This window comes from Amblyraja radiata, chromosome 27, assembly GCF_010909765.2.
Source record: "Amblyraja radiata isolate CabotCenter1 chromosome 27, sAmbRad1.1.pri, whole genome shotgun sequence".
NCBI classification, from domain to species: domain Eukaryota; kingdom Metazoa; phylum Chordata; class Chondrichthyes; order Rajiformes; family Rajidae; genus Amblyraja; species Amblyraja radiata.
The window spans coordinates 5,842,618-5,860,134 of NC_045982.1; the positions used below are offsets into that span (position 1 = coordinate 5,842,618).

A 17,517-nucleotide genomic window follows, 5' to 3' on the forward strand; every position below is an offset into this window, starting at 1 on the left:
AGATGCTGGTAAAATCGAAGGTAGATACAAAATGCTGGAACTCAGCGGGTGAGGCAACATCTATGGAGAGAAGGAATAGGCGACGTTTCGGGTCCAGACACTTCCATACTCAATACTCTGACAGATGAAGGCCAAAGTGCAAAAAGTCTTTTTGACCACCTTATCCACCTGCGACTCGACCTTCAAGGAACCATGCACATGTACTCCTAGATCCCTCTGCTCCACAACACTACCAAGAGGCCTACCATTTACTGTGTAGGTCCTGCCCTTGTTCGACATCTCAAAATGCAACACCTCACACTTCTCTGTATTAAACACCATCAACCATTCCTCCGCCCACCTGGCCAATCGATCCAGATCCTGCTGCAATCTCTCACAACCATCTTCACTACCTGCAAAACCACTCACGTTTGTATCATAAATCTTTACTAGTATTTATTTCATTTCCTTTTCTTCAACTGCACCTTTGTGAGGTTTTTGTGCATCTTCTGTGAAGGCAGGCGCCGGTTATTTGTTTTGTTCTGATGCCTTTTTCTGATGTCCCTGATAAATGTTCCCAACTCTGTCACATTTACGCCATGATCATACAGTGGGTTAGCATATGATGAGCGTTTGACAGCACTGGGCCTGCACTCGCTGGAGTTTAGAAGGTTGAAGGGGTCCTCATTGAAACTTGCAGAATAATGAAAGGCATAGATAGTGTGGATGTGGAAGGGATGTTTCCTCTGTTGGGGGAGTCTAGGACCAGAGGTCACAGCCTCAGAATTAAAGGGCGCTTATAGAAAGGAGATGAGGAGGAACTTCTTTAGTCAGAGGGTAGTTAATCTGTGGAACTCATTGCCACAGAGGGCTGTGGAGGCCAAGTCCACATGGATATTTTTAAGACAGAGATAGGCAAATTCTTGATTAGAACGGGTATCAAGGGTAATGGGGAAATGGGATTAGGAGGCAGAGATCAGGCATGATTGAATGGCTGTGGGCTGATGGGCCGAATGGTCTAATTCTGTGGGCCGATGGGCCGATGGGCCGAATGGTCTAATTCTGTGGGCCGATGGGCCAAATGGTCTAATTCTGTGGGCCGATGGGCCAAATGGTCTAATTCTGTGGGCCGATGGGCCGATGGGCCAAATGGTCTAATTCTGTGGGCCGATGGGCCAATGGGCCGAATGGTCTAATTCTGTGGGCCGATGGGCCGAATGGTCTAATTCTACTCCTATAACTTGTGAACATTTGTTTTGCTGGTCTTCCTTTATGCTCTCCGGTGGAAAGTCTTCGAAGTCTGTCAGAGGCTCTGGCATAATTGTAACTTGCATTGAATGTTTTTTATTGAGTGTGTGCAATGCATCAAGACACAGTTTGAACCCGGCCTCTTTCATGGCTGCAACGATCAAACAAACAAAACACAGTTCAGCCCGCTCAATATGGTAATAAGATACTCCCTGTGAAATCGTTTGAACATAATGCGAGTTCTCTTTGCCCGAGGATCCTGCCCTGATCATACAGTGAGGATCGATGGTCTAGTTATTCAGAATCAGAAAAGTCAAACCAACAATCGAAGGAAGAATGCTCAAGAGCATTACAAGAAGATGTGAGGTTGAAGACTTGGTGGGGGCTGAGAAAGCAGCAACACATCAGGTATCGAGCCTAGGCTATCCTGTGACTCTTCGAATTGAGCCATAAACTCGTTAAGGCACCGGGCGGCATGGTGGCGCTGTGCCTTAACGATTCTATGTACGGAGTTTGTACGTTCTCCCCGTGACCTGCGTGGGTTTTCTCCGGGCGCTCCGGTTTCCTCCCACTCTCCAAAGGCTGTTGGCCAAGTGGCTTGGTATAGATTGTCCATAGTGTGTGTAGGATAGTGTCAATCTACGGGGTGATCGCTGGTCAGTACGGGCTCGGTGGGCCGAAGGGCCAGTTTCGGTGCTGAATCTCTACACTAAACTAAACGCAGAAGGTGGTCCTTTAGACCCTGCTGCACCTGCGTTAGCTCCAAGAGGGGTAGCACCTGCAACCGCTCCATAGTGCCAACTATCCTCTCTCAAGTGGGGCACAGTGGCACAGTGGTAGACTTGCTGCCTTACAACTCAAAAGACCCGGGTTCAATCCACCCGAAGGGTGCTGTCTGTACGGAGTTTGCCCGTTCTCCTGGTGTATGTGTGGGTTTTCTCCGGGAGCTCCGGTTTTCGTCCCAAGCTCTAAAGACGTGCGTGCAGGTTAGTATGTTAATTGGCTTCTATAATATTGTAAATTGTCCCTGGTGTACAGGATAGTGCCAGCATACGGGGTAATCGATGGTCGGCGTGGACTCGTTGGGCCGAAGGGCCTGTTTCCACACTGTATCCCCAAAGCAAGGGTTCCCAACCTGGGGTAAATTTCACTAACCCAGGGGGTACATTTGTTGATTGTGGATTTGTACATATTTTTTCTCATTGACTGGCTGTGTTTGGTTCTGGTTCTGGTTCTGGTTCTGGTTCTGTCCATCATTAGTTGTTCATAAATAAGTGAAGTAATGCCCCTGTCCCGCTTAGGAAACCTGAACGGAAACTTCTGGAGACTTTGTGCCCCACCCAAGGTTTCCGTGCGGTTCCCGGAGGTTTTTGTCAGTCTCCCTACCTGCTTCCACTACCTGCAACCTCCGGCAACCACCTGCAACCTCCGGGAACCGCACGGAAACCTTGGGTGGGGCGCAAAGTCTCCAGAGGTTTCCGTTCAGGTTTCCTAAGTGGGACAGGGGCATAACATTGTTATGTGCTATTAAAGTTGCCAGGGGTAAATGGGGCGACAAAGGTTGGGAACTCCTGATATAAAGTCTAAAATCTGAAGTCTAGATTGGAGTCATCCTACTTACCAGCTACTGGTCCATAGCTTTGCCAACTATCCTCTCTAGTGCCCATTCAGTTCTACGTTGGAGTCCAACAATATCTATGATGAATCACATTAGCAGTGCCAGAGGAAATGACTGATATCGTATGGATTTTGCCAATTTATGGCCCTGGATTTCTGTTCCCAGAAACCAATTAAACTCTGGCCTTCCTCATGCTCGGTTCATGATAATGAGACTTTCAAACCTCCAAACGTTTTCACATGGGAAATGTTTTATTTAAAATGCATTTCGCAGGAGGTGGGGGTTTTCCGCTCAGACATTGCCACAAAATAGATCAAAAACATCCAGTTTGATTTATCCGACACCTCCCCGTGCGTTCGTGAACAATTAGTTATCTCCGTCTGCCTTCAGTTTCTGATTCATGTTGTTCATGATATCAGGAGGTTTGGTTCAGTTTAGTTTAGAGATACAGCGCGGAAACAGGCCCTTCGTCCCACCGAGTCCGTGCCGACCAGCGATCCACGCACACTAATACTATCCCACGCACACCAGGGACAATTTACAATCTTACCAGAGCCAATCAACCTACAAACTTGTATGTCTTTGGAGAACCCACGCAGGTCATGGGGAGAATGTGCAAACTCCGGCTAGATGCAGGAAGATTGTTCCCGATGTTGGGGAAGTCCAGAACAAGGGGTCACAGTTTAAGGATAAGGGGGAAATCTTTTAGGACCGAGATGAGAAAAACATTTTTCACATCGAGAGTGGTGAATCTCTGGAATTCTCTGCCACAGAAGGTAGTTGAGGCCAGTTCATTGGCTATATTTAAGAGGGAGTTAGATGTGGCCCTTGTGGCTAAAGGGATCAGGGGGTATGGAGAGAAGGCAGGTACAGGATACTGAGTTGGATGATCAGCCATGATCATATTGAATGGCGGTGCAGGCTCGAAGTGCCGAATGGCCTGCTCCTGCACATATTTTCTATGTTTCTATGTTTCTATGTACATAAGTGACTTAATAAATACAAATAAATTCAAATTATTCATTGCCACAGAAGGCTGGGGAGGCAAAGTCAGTGGATATAGTTAATGCAGAGATAGATAGATGCTTGATTAGTACGGGTGTCAGAGGATATAGGGAGAAGGCAGGAGAATGGGGTTAGGAGGGAGAGATAGATCAGCCATGATTGAATGGCAGAGTAGACTTGATGGGACAAACGGCCTACTCCTATCACATGATCTTATGCTTATGATCGCAATCAAGGCCTTCTTTTTAAAATATCCCAGGGCTGCCAACATTGGGTGAGAGTTGGGAGTGAGAGATTTGCGAGAGACCAAGCCCGAGGGAGCATCGCGACCGGGGGGGGGGGGGGGGGGGGGGGCGGGAGGGTGCCCCCTTCCATTGGTACGGAACATTTGCATTTTTGGTGCATACTGTAGAGAGTCTTATAACTTACACTTGAATGCAATATATATGCTTTAAATTGGATTGGAGCGTTTTTGAAAGGGGGGAGGCTGTGCGATCACTGATCACTGGCCTTGGGGGTACCCGGTGAGGGAGTGGAGCAACCGAGTGGGGAGAGGGTGTGGAAGAAGGGTAGGAATTTTTTGAAATTTGATGTATTAAAATCATGTTTTAGTGCACTGTAGAAGTATGATTTCAATGTTTTTTGTATGAAGTATTTTTAAGAGGTAACTTTTTAAGGGGTAACTTTATCCACACAAAGGGCGATGGGTGTATGGAACAAGCTGCCAGAGGAGGTAGTTGAGGCAGGGACCATCCGAACATTTAAGAAAAAGTTCGACTGATACATGGATAGGACAGGTTTGGAGGTATGGACCAAAAGCAGGCGGCGTAGCTGGGACATGTTGGCGGGTGTGGGCAAGTTGTGCTGAAGGGCCTGTTTTCACACTGTATCACTCTATGACTACATTATACCTCCACCATGCATGAATGCTTCCAAATCAAGTGATCGAGTTTTATTGCCATATACTCAAGCATAGAAACATAGAAAATAGGTGCAGGAATAGGCCATTCGGCCCTTCGAGCCAGCACTTCCATTCAATATGATCATGGCTATTCATCTAAAATCAGTATCTCTTTCCTGTTTTTCCCCCATATCCCATTGATGTTGTTAGCCCCAAGAACTAAATGTAACTCTCTCTTGAAAACATCCAGTGAATTGGTCTGCACTGCTTTCTGTGGCAGAGAATTCCACAGATTCACAACTCTGTTTGTCCTCATCTCAGTCCTAACTGCCCCCCCCCCCCTTTATTCTTAAACTGTGACCCATGGTTCTGAACGCCCCCAACATCGGGAACATTTTTCCTGCAGTTACAGTAAGTGAAAATCTAGCAGGCAAGCAGGATGCTTTCACCAACCAACCCCATTTGAAGTCCACTACCTTCCACCCACTGGTTGTCCTCCAGGATGCACCGAGCCACAGCCTGATCCATGCCGGTCACCTGGGCAAATTCGACACAGAGACTCTCTCTCTCTCCCCCCTCTCTTCCGCTCTCTCTCCTCTCAACCCCCCTCTCTCTCTCTCCCCCTTTATCTCTCCTTTCCCCCTCTCTTTCCCCTCTCTCTCTCTCCTCTCTCCCTCTCTCTCTCCTCTCTCTCCCCCCTCTCTCCCCTCTCTTTCCCCCCTCTCTCCCTCCCACCTTACTCTTCCCCCTCTCTCTTGTCCCCTCTCTCCTCTCTCTCCCCCCTCTCCCTCTCTCTCCGCTCTCTCTCCCCTCTCTCTCCCCCTCTTTCTTCTCTCTTTCCCCCTCTTCTCTCTCCCCCCTCTCTCCCCCTCTCTTCCCCCCAACCTCTTTCTCCCTCCCCCTCTCTCTCCCTCTCCACACACTCCCCCCTCTCTCTTTCCCCTCTCTCTGTCTCTCCTCTCACCTCTCTCTCCTCCCCCCTCTCTCCTCTCTTCCCCATTTATCCCTCCTACCTCACTCTTCCCCTTGCCCTCTCTCCCCTCTCTTTCTCCTCTGTCTCTATCGCTTTTTCTTTGCCCCCCTATCTCTCTTTCCCCCCTTTTCTCTCTTTCCCCCTCTCCCCCTCTTCCCCTCTCTCTTTTACCACCCCTCTCTCTTCCCCTTCTCTCTCCCATTCTCTCCTACCCTCTCCTCCCTCTCCACCCCCTCGCTCTCTTCCCTCTTTTTTCCCTCTCACCCCTCTCTCACTTCCCCCCCTCTCCCCCCTCTCCCTCCCCCCCCTCCCTCTTCTCTCTCTCCATTCACTCCTCCCCCCTGTCTCTCCCCTCTCTCTCCTCTCACCCCCCTCTCTCTCTCCCCACTGTCTCCCTGTCTCCTTCCCCTCTCTCTCTCTCTCCACCTCCCTTTGAGAGTCTGTCCCTTCGGCACAGAGACTCCCACGGCAGCGGCAGCGGCTCAACGCCTCCGACGCCTCCGACGCTTCCGACGCCCGGGACACTCGCACTGTCCGGAGCTGCTCCATGGCCAGAGCAGCAGCGAGCGACACGCCGGCCCCGGCAAACACTCGTCCGTCCCGGCTCCTCGCATCTGTTCCGGCCGCTGGTTCTGCTCCCATCCCTCCCGCAGCCCCGGCTCTCCAACACCCGCGGACCATCCACGTTTTGAAATTTTCGTTGATCACAAAATTTCTCACCCGTGAGCGTGAGAAATTTCTGATGAGCGTGAGGGCGTGAGAGTTTGCTTGAGGGCGTGAGTTGAGAGTTGGCAGCCCTGATATCCCTCATTTACAAATAACTATCAATTTAATTAGTTTTGATCATTTTACCCCGGTAAATGTTGCTGTATTAAAAGGGCTGTTATAAATCCAAGTTCGCCTTACGGTTATGGTTATAAGTGTTTATTATCCACAAGTAAATAACATTTTAACCTTATCACGATGGTCGTGTTTTAAACTTTTACCGCATGAAATTAAAGGGTAATGACCCTGCATCGTGTGATTGCGATTCCAAGCAGCTCGGAGCAACACTAAGCCATTTATGATCATCAGCGACCTTCTTATCATCCCTCGAGGCTTGACAATAGGCCTTTAATCTAAAGCATTCCCGTATTAATGAGAAAGCCTCAGGTGATGCTCTCAAGGGATCAGGCGACAGGTAAATTGAAACATCTCCAGGCACTAACTCTAACTTCAGCTCAATGTCACTCGCTAGACAGCAGTGAGTCTTTTTAACCCATTCGGCTGATGTTCGTCTTTGAACACATCAAAATATTTTGACTGGAGATAGACACAACATGCTGGAGTAACTCAGCGGGACAGGCAGCATCTCTGGATGGTGAGCATGCTTTCAGTTTAGTGGTACTGTCAGTGTACCGAGGTACAGTGAAAAGCTTTTGTTGCGTGCTAACCAGTCAGCAGAAAGACAACACATGATTACAATCGATCCTTTTACAGTGTGTGGGTACACGATATGGGGATAACGTTTGGTGCAAGGTAAAGCCAGCAAAGTCCAATCAAGGATAGTCCGAGGGTCACCAAAGAGGTGGATAGTAGCTCAGCGCTGCTGAATGAGTGACGTTTCGGGTAGAGACCCTTCTTCTGACTGGGAGTCGGGGAGAAGGAGACATAGATATATGGAAAGGTTAGGTGTGAAAAAGAGAGATCAAAGGAAAATGTTGACGAGATCATTGTTATAGTTGATAGCCGAGGGGAAGGTATTTGACTATAATTTTGTGCATTTTCTGACCGTCCGACTGAGAACGCAGTATATTCAAATAACCCCATTAAAAATCACTGGCCCAGTAATGGTGAGGAAAGGGTGGTGACCTGTCACACATGTAGTGGCCATTTGGCCTAACTCAGTGTGTTAGAAATGATGCTTAGAAAAGATTATTCAGTAATGATAACTCAGTATGTTAGAAAAGACCTACCACTATCTGCAACCTCCGGCAACCACCTGCAACCTCCGGCAACCACCTGCAACCTCCGGCAACCACCTTCAACTAGCATCGCAACCGGCTTCGACTAAAAAATTACCGATTTTTAAAACGGCGACCTATTTTTAGTCGCGGCCGGTTTTGAATTTTTTGAAACGATCACCGGAACATCGAAAAAGCGGAAACCACTTTCGACCATTAGGGAGACTGACAAAAACCTCCGGGAACCTCACGGAAACCTTGGGTGGGGCGCAAAGTCTCCAGAGGTTTCCGTTCAGGTTTCCTAAGTGGGACAGGGGCATTACACTCTCCTTGCCTGGCAGAGCGTGTGACTTGATTAGTACGGGTGTCAAGGATGTCGGGAGAAGGCAGGAGAATGGGGTTGAGAGGGATAGATAGATCAGCCACGATTGAATGGCGGAATGGACTTGATGGGCCGAATGGCTAGTTGGGTCCCAACCCAAATCATCACCTATCCATGTTCTCCAGAGATGCTGCCTGGCCGGCTGAGTTATTCCAGCACTTTGTGTCTGGACTTTGTCCTGCTCTGTACTGAGACCAGTTCTCTGTGCAATTTCTGCCTTTTACTGTAAGTTCTTTGTGTTTGCCGTCAAGGACAAAAGCAAGGACAAAGAAAGATAATTCAGTCCACTCAAGCTCATCCTCTGCTCAGCTACACATTGAATGTCGGTTCGTGGGCCTCAAGCTCCATGAATCAACAGGTCCCTGCGTCGGGTGTGTGGGGAGGAAACAGGTTAATCAGTCCAACCGATGTACATCGTTAGCGCTTCCCCTCTCATAAACCTCCTTGCTTCTCTTCCTCCCCCACCCTTGTACCATATCTTGTAGTCAGAGCTCTTACGGATAGCGGAGTCCAGTCCAGTTTTATTTGTCAGATGTAGAAACATAGAAACATAGAAAATAGGTGCAGGAGGAGGCCATTCGGCCCTTTTGAGCCAGCACCGCCATTCATTGTGATCATGGCTGATCATCCCCAATCAATAACCCGTGCCTGCCTTCTCCCCATATCCCTTGATTCCACTAGCCCCTAGAGCTCTATAGAAACATAGAAACATAAATGTAGGGCCAACGGACAATGAAATGTGTTTGACAAGGGATATGGGGAGAAGGCAGGAACGGGGTACTGATTGTGGATGATCAGCCATGGTCACAGTGAATGGCGGTGCTGGCTCGAAGGGCCGAATGGCCGACTCCTGCACCTATTGTCTATTGTCTCTTGTCTATCTCTACCACCCTCCCTCATGCTGCATGTTGGCAGCAGTGAATTAATTAAAGACAAGTCCATTTAGTTCTGCAACACATGATATTGCCTGGCACCATCTCTGGAGAAAGAACTCTTTGTGTACGATGTGGATTGTATGCAGAGGCAAATAATTTCACGGTTCCTAGGTACATGTGGCAAAAAAGTATGACACAAAATGCTGGAGTAACTCAGCGGGACAGGCAGCATCTCTGCAGAGAAGGAATGGGTGACGTTTCAGGTCGAGACCCTTCTTCATACACATTTTGTCTGAGAAATCTCCTCAAGGTATGTCTACTTTGAAGAAGTTCTCCTCCTCTCTCCGAGGAGCAGTCTGAAGAAGAGTCTCGACCCGAAATGTCACCCATTCCTTCTCTCCAGGGATGCTGCCTAGAGACACTCCAGCATTTTGTGTCACTGTAACTCTCCTTCATGCTCGAGAGAAGTTCCCGCAAACTCACGGTACTCGCAGTTTGGTCGAGGAAAACTTGCTGAAAAATTTTCCACGAGTAAAAATTGGTCGCCATGGTTCTTTTGAACCCCGCGACACGTGACAATTGTTCGGTCGTGAGTAGTCGCCCAAAGAGTCGAACCTTTTTCTGGTCGGCGCTGGATTTTCAACATGTTGAAAATTTTCGGCGAACTGCTGCGACTATGACGGGTGCTGGCTCGAAGGGCCGAACGGCCTCCTCCTGCACCTATTTTCTGTGTTTCTATGATGGTTGCCGGTAAGTCGCCGAAAAAAATCGCGTAAGTGGGACAGGCCCATGACACTTCCTGATGGCCTTCCTACCAATAACCGGGCAGCGTTTAACTATACCGATCATATTTGGTGTGTGACCATGTCGTTCCCTGCTTAATACGTTCCCTCTTCCTGCAAATGACTCCTGGTAACCTTTCAATCTTCTCATCTTTTTCCCTGCGTGAACTTTGATAGCTATTTGACATTTTAACGCCAAGTGCAATCAGGCCTGTGGGCCTTAATTAGACAGCAAAGGTTTCCAGTTTGATTCCGCTACGCAAACATGCTGTTCCAAGGTAATAGGTCTTCAATGGGAAAATTGGGGATCATAAAACTGTGGGCTGCAGATGAGCTTGTGATTCAAATGATGAGACTGTCGCGGAGTGAGAAATACTTCACCCCTCAGGGCAGGAAGCTAATCTCACTCTTTTGTTGATTGCAATCAGTCTATAGATATATATATATTTTTATTTTTAACCATTGTAGTTTAGTTTAGTTTAGAGATACAGCGCGGAAACAGGCCCTTCGACCCACCGAGTCCGCACCGACCAGCGATCCCCGCACACTAACACGATCCTACACACATTAGGGACATATTTACAGCCACACTAAAGCCAATTAATCTACAAAGATGTACGTCATTTGGAGTGTGTGAGGAAACCGAAGATCTCGGAGAAAATCCACGCAGGTCACGGGGAGAATTTACAAACTCTGTACAGACATGCACGTCAGGATCGAACCCGGGTCTCTCGTGCTGTAGCTACACCACCGTGCCTCCCTCAAACGAACAGTGTAATGCTGAACCCAATGGGTCCAGTTTAGTTTCGAGATACAGTGTGGAAACAGGCCCTTCAGCCCACCAAGTCCATGCCGACCCCTGATCACCCCTTACACTAACAATGCCCTGCACAAACGAAGGACAATTTGCAACATTTTCACCAAAGTCAATTAACTTACAAACCTCAATTTACAATTGTAGAGCAATGAACCTTCAAACCCGTACGTCTTTGGAGTGCGGGAGGAAACCAGAGCAGCTGGAGAAAGCCCACGTTGTCTCGGGGAGAACGTACAAACACCGTACAGACAGCATCTATTGTAAGAATCAAACCCAGGTCTTGGAACTGTAAGGCAACAATTTTACCGATGGGCACCGTGTCACCGCATGTATCCAGTCAAGGATGGTCCAGAACCTCTAAGGGGTGATGTTCCTTCTCCTAGTATCTCGGTGACTCTGCTGATGCACGTGGCAACCCACCTTTGATCCATCATTCGTTCTTGCGTTGGGTACAAGGGCTGCTGAACCCCACCACAAGCCCTCTCTATTTCGGATATGGCCACCACCTTTAGCAAGACTAACATTTATTCCCCAAATACTTCCTCTTTGCACTTGCTCCTCCTCCAACCTCATCTACTGTATCCGCTGTTCCAGGTGTCGACTCCTCTACATCGGCGAGACCAACACCTCCGCTCAGTCCATCGTAACCTACCCGATCTCCCGGTGGCCCAGCACTTCAACTCCCCCTCCCATTCCCAATCTGACCTTTCTGTCCTGGGCCTCTGTCCATTGTCAGAGTGAGGCCCAGCACAAATTGGAGGAGCAGCACCTCATAGTTTGCTTGGGTAGTTTACGCCCCAGCGGTATGAACATTGACTTCTCTAACTTCAGACAGCACTTGCTCTCTCCCTCCTTCCCCTCCCCCTTCCCAGTTCTCCCACTAATCTTACTGTCTCCACCCACATTCTATCTTTGTCCCGCCCTCTCCCCTGACATCAGTTTGAAGAAGGGTCTCGACCCGAAACGTCGCCCATTCCTTCTCCCCAGAGATGCTGCCTCAGCCGCTGAGTTACTCCAGCATTTTGTGTCTATCTTCCTAAATCTTAGCTGCCTGAGATTATTCGTAAGTGCTCCCACACGTTCAAAAGTTGGAGATTACAGAGCAGGAATATTCTGGAGGACATTGACCATTTTGCCACCCTTTTGTGATCCTCTCCATTGGAAAATCCAAAACCCTGTGTTCACAAGGCATGGTTTCTCTGAGAACATCAACTCCAGCTAACTCACCACTCCACCTCTAACCCTTGGTGGTTTATTTGCAATTAAAGCGATTTCACCCAAGCCCTTTTACACTCAAAAGACCTGGCCCTTTCCACAGCTTGAGGTCAGACATTCAAAACTCATTTCTCTCCCCCCTCTTCACGGCAAGAACGGAGCCACATAAAACACCGAAGATAAAAGCTTTCTGACTTTAATTCAGCCGCGTGCTATCTTCATCCTGGAAAAGCTGAGAGAGATGGAGTCTGGCAAATGTGTTTTGAACTGCACGCTATGATTAACTGTGTTGCAAGCATCATCTTTCTGGAACATAAGGTAGGCAATTACCTGCGACAATTGGCCAACTTCTAGATAAAAGCAGATGATGAATGCGTTCCATGCCACCCACAGCACCAGCCATCCTGCGTACTGAATAAAACAAAAGAGGGGAATAAAAGCACTTTAGATATTGAAAACTTCATTTGCACAAAATAAATCTCATCATTTTTCTACCCAACCGCCTGTTGGAACACAGCCTGTTGTCAGGCAATGGCAGCCACACCCAGCAGGGTGAGAAGAACGAGAGGGGTACTTATAGAAACATATCAAATTCTTAAGGGGTTGGACAGGCCAGATGCAGGAAAATTGTTCCCAATGTTGGGGGAGTCCAGAACCAGGGGTCGCAGTTTAAGGCACAGTTAAGCCATTTAGGACTGAGATGAGGAAAAACCTTTTTTACCCAGAGAGTTGTGAATCTGTGGAATTCTCTGCCACAGAAGGCAGTGGAGGCCAATTCACTGAATGTATTGAAGAAAGAGTTAGATGGAGCTCTTAGGGCTAACGGAATCAAGAGATATATTGGGAGAAAGCAGGAACGGGGTACTTATTCTATTCTGGATGATCAGCCATGATCATATTGAACGGCGGTGCTGGCTCGAAGGGCCGAATGGCCTACTCCTGCACCTGCTTTCTATGTTTCTATGTTTCAGCAGTAGCAGAATTGCCTCTAAGTCTATACTCTGGGTTCAAGTGTGGTTCCGCATGTAAAACTGGGCCAACCCATCAACGGTGGACAATGCTGAGGGATTGCCGCACACTGGAGCTGCTGTCTTGCTACTGAAGTGTGAACCCCGGCCTCTTTCTTAGGGTTAGGAAGGAACTGTGGAAGCTGGTTTACACCGAAGATACACACAAGAGGCCGGAGTTACTCAGCGGGACAGACAGCATCTCTGCATTGAAGGAACAGGTCACTCTGGGTCTCAACCTGAATCGACTGACTATCAATGATGTTGTATGTGCTAAGTGTGCAAAAGTCTCTCCCTCTCTCCCTCTCCCTCCCTTTCTCCCTGTCTCTCTCCATCTCCCTCTATTAGAAACATAGAAAATAGGTGCAAGAGTAGGCCATTCGGCCCTTCGAGCCTGCACCGCCATTCAATATGATCATGGCTGATCATCCAACTCAGTATCCTGTACCTGCCTTCTCTCCATACCCCCTGATCCCTTTAGCCACAAGGGCCACATCTAACTCCCTCTTAAATATAGCCAATGAACTGGCCTCAACTACCTTCTGTGGCAGAGAGTTCCAGAGATTCACCACTCTCTGTGTGAAAAATGTTTTTCGCATCTCGGTCTTAAAGGATTTCCCCCTTATCCTTAAACTGTGACCCCTTGTCCTGGACTTCCCCAACATCGGGAATAATCTTCCTGCATCTAGCCTGTCCAACCCCTTAAGAATTTAAGAAGAAGATCCACTATTCCTCTCTCTCCCCCGCCCCCTTCCTCCCCCCCCCCCCCCCCCCCCCCTCCCCTCCCTTCTGTGAATAACAACAACGGATTGTAGCAGATTAACCAGTGGTGTTAAATGTCGCAAAAAGACCCAGAATTAAGGTCATAAGGTAAGTGTTAGGAGTAGATTTTGGCCATTCGGCCCATCAAGTCTACTCCACCATTCAACCATGGCTGATCTATCTCTCCCTCCTAACTCCATTCTCCTGCCTTCTCCCCTAACCTCTGACACCCGCACTAATCAAGCATCTATCATCTCTAATGTGGATATTTAGTGGGTAACTTACAAACCCCTCATATTCCACTTGGGTATCTGACAACCCTCATTTATGAACATTGAATTCTTCAATAACAGGTAACAAGTCTACAAACAGCCACCCTCCTTCCCCCAACCCCTTTTATCCCCCTCTCTTCCCTGTGTCCCACCTGGATGCATGCCCAATTCTCCCCTTCCCCTTCCCCTTCCCCTCATCTCTTCCCACTGACATTCCTTCCTCTGGCTTCACATTTCACACCTTCTCCACGACGTCACATTTTATAATCTTTTAATCTCTGGTTTTTGCCCAACCGTCTACCATTCAGTACCACCCCCCCCCCCCCCCCCCCCCCACCCCCCCCCCCTCAACTGTATCCACCTATCACTTGCCAGGCTTTGATCTGCCTCAACCTCTCTTCCGGTTCTCTCCCCTCTGCCTCAATCAGTCCGATGAAGGGTCCTGACCTGAAACGTCACTGATCAACGTTCTCCAGAGATGCTGCCTGGCCCGCTGAGTTACCCCAGCAATTTGTGTGGAGAATTATCAAGAATGTCATAGGCACACGCTGACTGGTATTAACAATGCAGACTCCGGACTGCTAAACCAGCATCCTGCTTAGTGCCAGAGATGTTGGCATCTGGTGTCCTAAACTCCATTCAGCTGCCACATCCAATCTTCCTCCATTTGTAATAGCGAATGCAGTTCTTTTAAAAATATTTTTATTTATTAGAAGTACAGTAAATTACAATAGTACAATCCAGATATATCTCATTACATTTATTGTCCCCCTTCATTTTTTAAGCTTTAAGGAAAGATATAGATAAAGTAGAGAAAGTGAGAGAAAGAGTTTTCGTGTAAAAGAGTGATCAATGAGAAAAAAAAACCAGAGACTCATTGGTTAGAGAAAAGAATTAAGAAATAGACCCTAGAAAAGAAAGGAGGAAAAAAGGAAAAAAAAAACCCCAAACTCTATTATGAAAACCGCGCAAAAGGGGCAGACCAACTTCATATTTTTCCTCTGTGTAAAGTTGGCATAAGGCCCCAGCTGTTTTGATGGCTGTCAGGACTCTCAGCAAACCGCGCCGGCCTCCTCGATGGCTCAGGAGGTAAATACACCACGGGGCGCATCAAACATACCGTGAGATCCAAGCCCTGAACACTGTCAGAACCAGCAACGGTCGAGAGGTTTAACTGGGCTTGGATGGGGAAGCAGGGAATCAAGACACCCGTCAACATTCCCGCCTGACTCGTGCTCAGATGATCAATCTACGTGGAGACACCTGCAAGGTTCTGAGATTTGACATCTATATTTTGTGCGTTTTCCAGCCTAGAATATTTACATCTAAATGATCGACGATCATAACGCTCTGTTTCCTAACGTGCAGAGGCGACATATGCAATCGGAGCACGTACAACAGGTTCTAGCGAGTTAGTCAGCTCATCCAGCGAGCCGCATGTGATTTATATCAATTAGTGATAACTTCATTCAGCAGTGTGTATCATTTAGAAACTCCCTTTGGTGTCCATTCAGATGGGAGCAGTGATGGAAAGATGTGGACAAAAAAATGAAAATGATTAATGGTAGACAAAAATGCCGGAGAAACTCAGCGGGTGAGGCAGCATCTGTGGAGTGAAGGAAATAGGCAACGTTTCGGCATTACCGAGACCGCGCCGAGCGGCAATCCACGTACACTATCCTACACACACTAGGGACAATTTACACTTATACCAAGCCAATTAACCTACGAACCTGTACGCCTTTGGAATGTGGAAGGAAACCAGAGTTCCTGGAAAAAACCCACGCAGGACACGGGGAGAACGTACAAACTCCGTACAGGCAAGCACCCATGGTCAGGGTCGAACCTGGGTCTCTGGTGCTGTAAGGCAGCAACTCTGCGCCACCGTGCCGCACGTGTTGTGATTAGAAAGCTCTGCCAGAATTAAAATCAAGATGACCTTCACTGCTTATGGTGACAACTTGATTTAAATCCGTATTAAGATGGAAATACACTCTCCTTCTGAAATGTACTTCCAGGACATTTGTACGTCTCTCATTTGGGGCTGCATGATAAATCCAAGTCAAAATGTCCACGTTCGTCTCCGCTACCTTGGGCCATTAGTCAACCGCAAGAAGACATTGATTTGACAATGGATTTGCATTCATAGATTGAAATACTCTCCTTACAGTCGTGATAATTAATAAGAGAGAACATTTTCGAATGAGAATTGGAAATGTATGTTTGTTTTGAATTTTTAACCTGGAAATTTACCTATGCATGAGACCGCAAATTCCTTGAGACCTTTTAATTGGACAACCAATATGATTACTAATAGACCCACATTTGACAAGATTGATTGTTAGTATCAGGAAGAAAAATTGGAATCGGAATTTTACTTCATAATTTATTCATATCCAAATTGTATTTCATTTTATTCAGTATCAGGGCTTCACCTCCCTATCAAGTAGGTCACCTGACAAGGCTATTTATCTCCTGCCATGACTCTTTGATATACTTTACTGCAACTGGCTAGTGTGTGGTTCTCAAGCATATTAAGTAAGCTTGTAGGAAGGAACTGCAGATGCCGGCTATTCAACGAAGATAGACACAAAATGCTGGAGCAACTCCACGGGACAGGTGGCATCTCTGGAGAGAAGGAATGGGTGATGTTTCGGGTCGAGACCTTTCTTCAGACTGGAGTCGGAAGAAGTTGTGTATGAAGGAACTGCAGATGCTGGTTTACACCACAGATAAGCATAAAATGTTGGAGTAACTCAGCGGGAGAGGCAGAATCTCTGCCTGTCCCGCTGAGTTACTCCAGCATTTCGTGTCTAACTTCGGAGACTGAAGAAGAGTCCCGACCCTAAACGTCACCCATTCCTTCTCTCCAGAGATGCTGCCTGTCCCGCTGAGTTACTCCAGCATTTTGTGTCTAACTTCGGAGACTGAAGAAGGGTCCCGACCCGAAGCGTCACCCATTCCTTCTCTCCAGAGATGCCGCCTGTCCCGCTGAGTTACTCCAGCATTTTGTGTCTGCCTTCAGCATATTAAGTAAGCTCAGCACTAATGGTCCTGAACTATTTTGAGGAAACTCAGCAGTATCCAGAAACGCATCACAAGTAAACATTAAAGACATTAAGCAGCAGATGCAAGGAATTACAGATCTGGAACTCTTTGCGATTGGTAGCAGAGTGTAATAAATAGAATAATGCATTTCCTTCAAGCCAGAAGCACAATGGGCCAAATGTCTTTCTCAGTAATGAGTCACCATTGTCAGCTTCCCCACAGCTAACAATGTACCATTCTACATTTCCTTGATTATAAGGTCATAAGTGATAGGCATAGATTTAGGCCATTCGGCCCATCAAGTCTACTCCTCCATTCAATCATGGCTGTTCTAATTCTCCCTCCTAACCCCATTCTCCTGCCTTCTCCCCAAAACCTCTGACACCTGTACTAATGAAGAATCCATTTAGCTCTGTCTTAAATATATCCACTGACTTGGCCTCTACAGCCTTCGGTGGCAAATAATTCCACAGATTCACCACCCTCTGACTAAAGACATTTCTCCTCATCTCCTTCCTAAATGAACTAGGACTGTGACCTCTAGTCCTAGACTCCCCCATTAGTGGCAACAACCTCTCCACATCCACTCTATCCAAGCCTTTCACTATTCGGTAAGTTTCAATGAGGTCCCCCCTCATTCTTCTAAACTCCAGCGAGTACAGGCCCAGTGCCGACAAACACTCATCATAG

General features: G+C 47.6%; 1 protein-coding gene across 1 annotated transcript in view; it reads right to left on the minus strand.

Moving 5' to 3' along the window:
• The window catches only part of nkain1 (sodium/potassium transporting ATPase interacting 1), a 331,689-nt gene that overhangs the window by 65,450 nt on the left and 248,722 nt on the right, over window positions 1-17,517 (minus strand). The window contains exon 4 of the mRNA XM_033044991.1: window positions 12,069-12,149. Coding sequence (XP_032900882.1) covers window positions 12,069-12,149 — 81 coding nt within the window. The remainder of the gene's footprint in view (window positions 1-12,068; window positions 12,150-17,517) is intronic.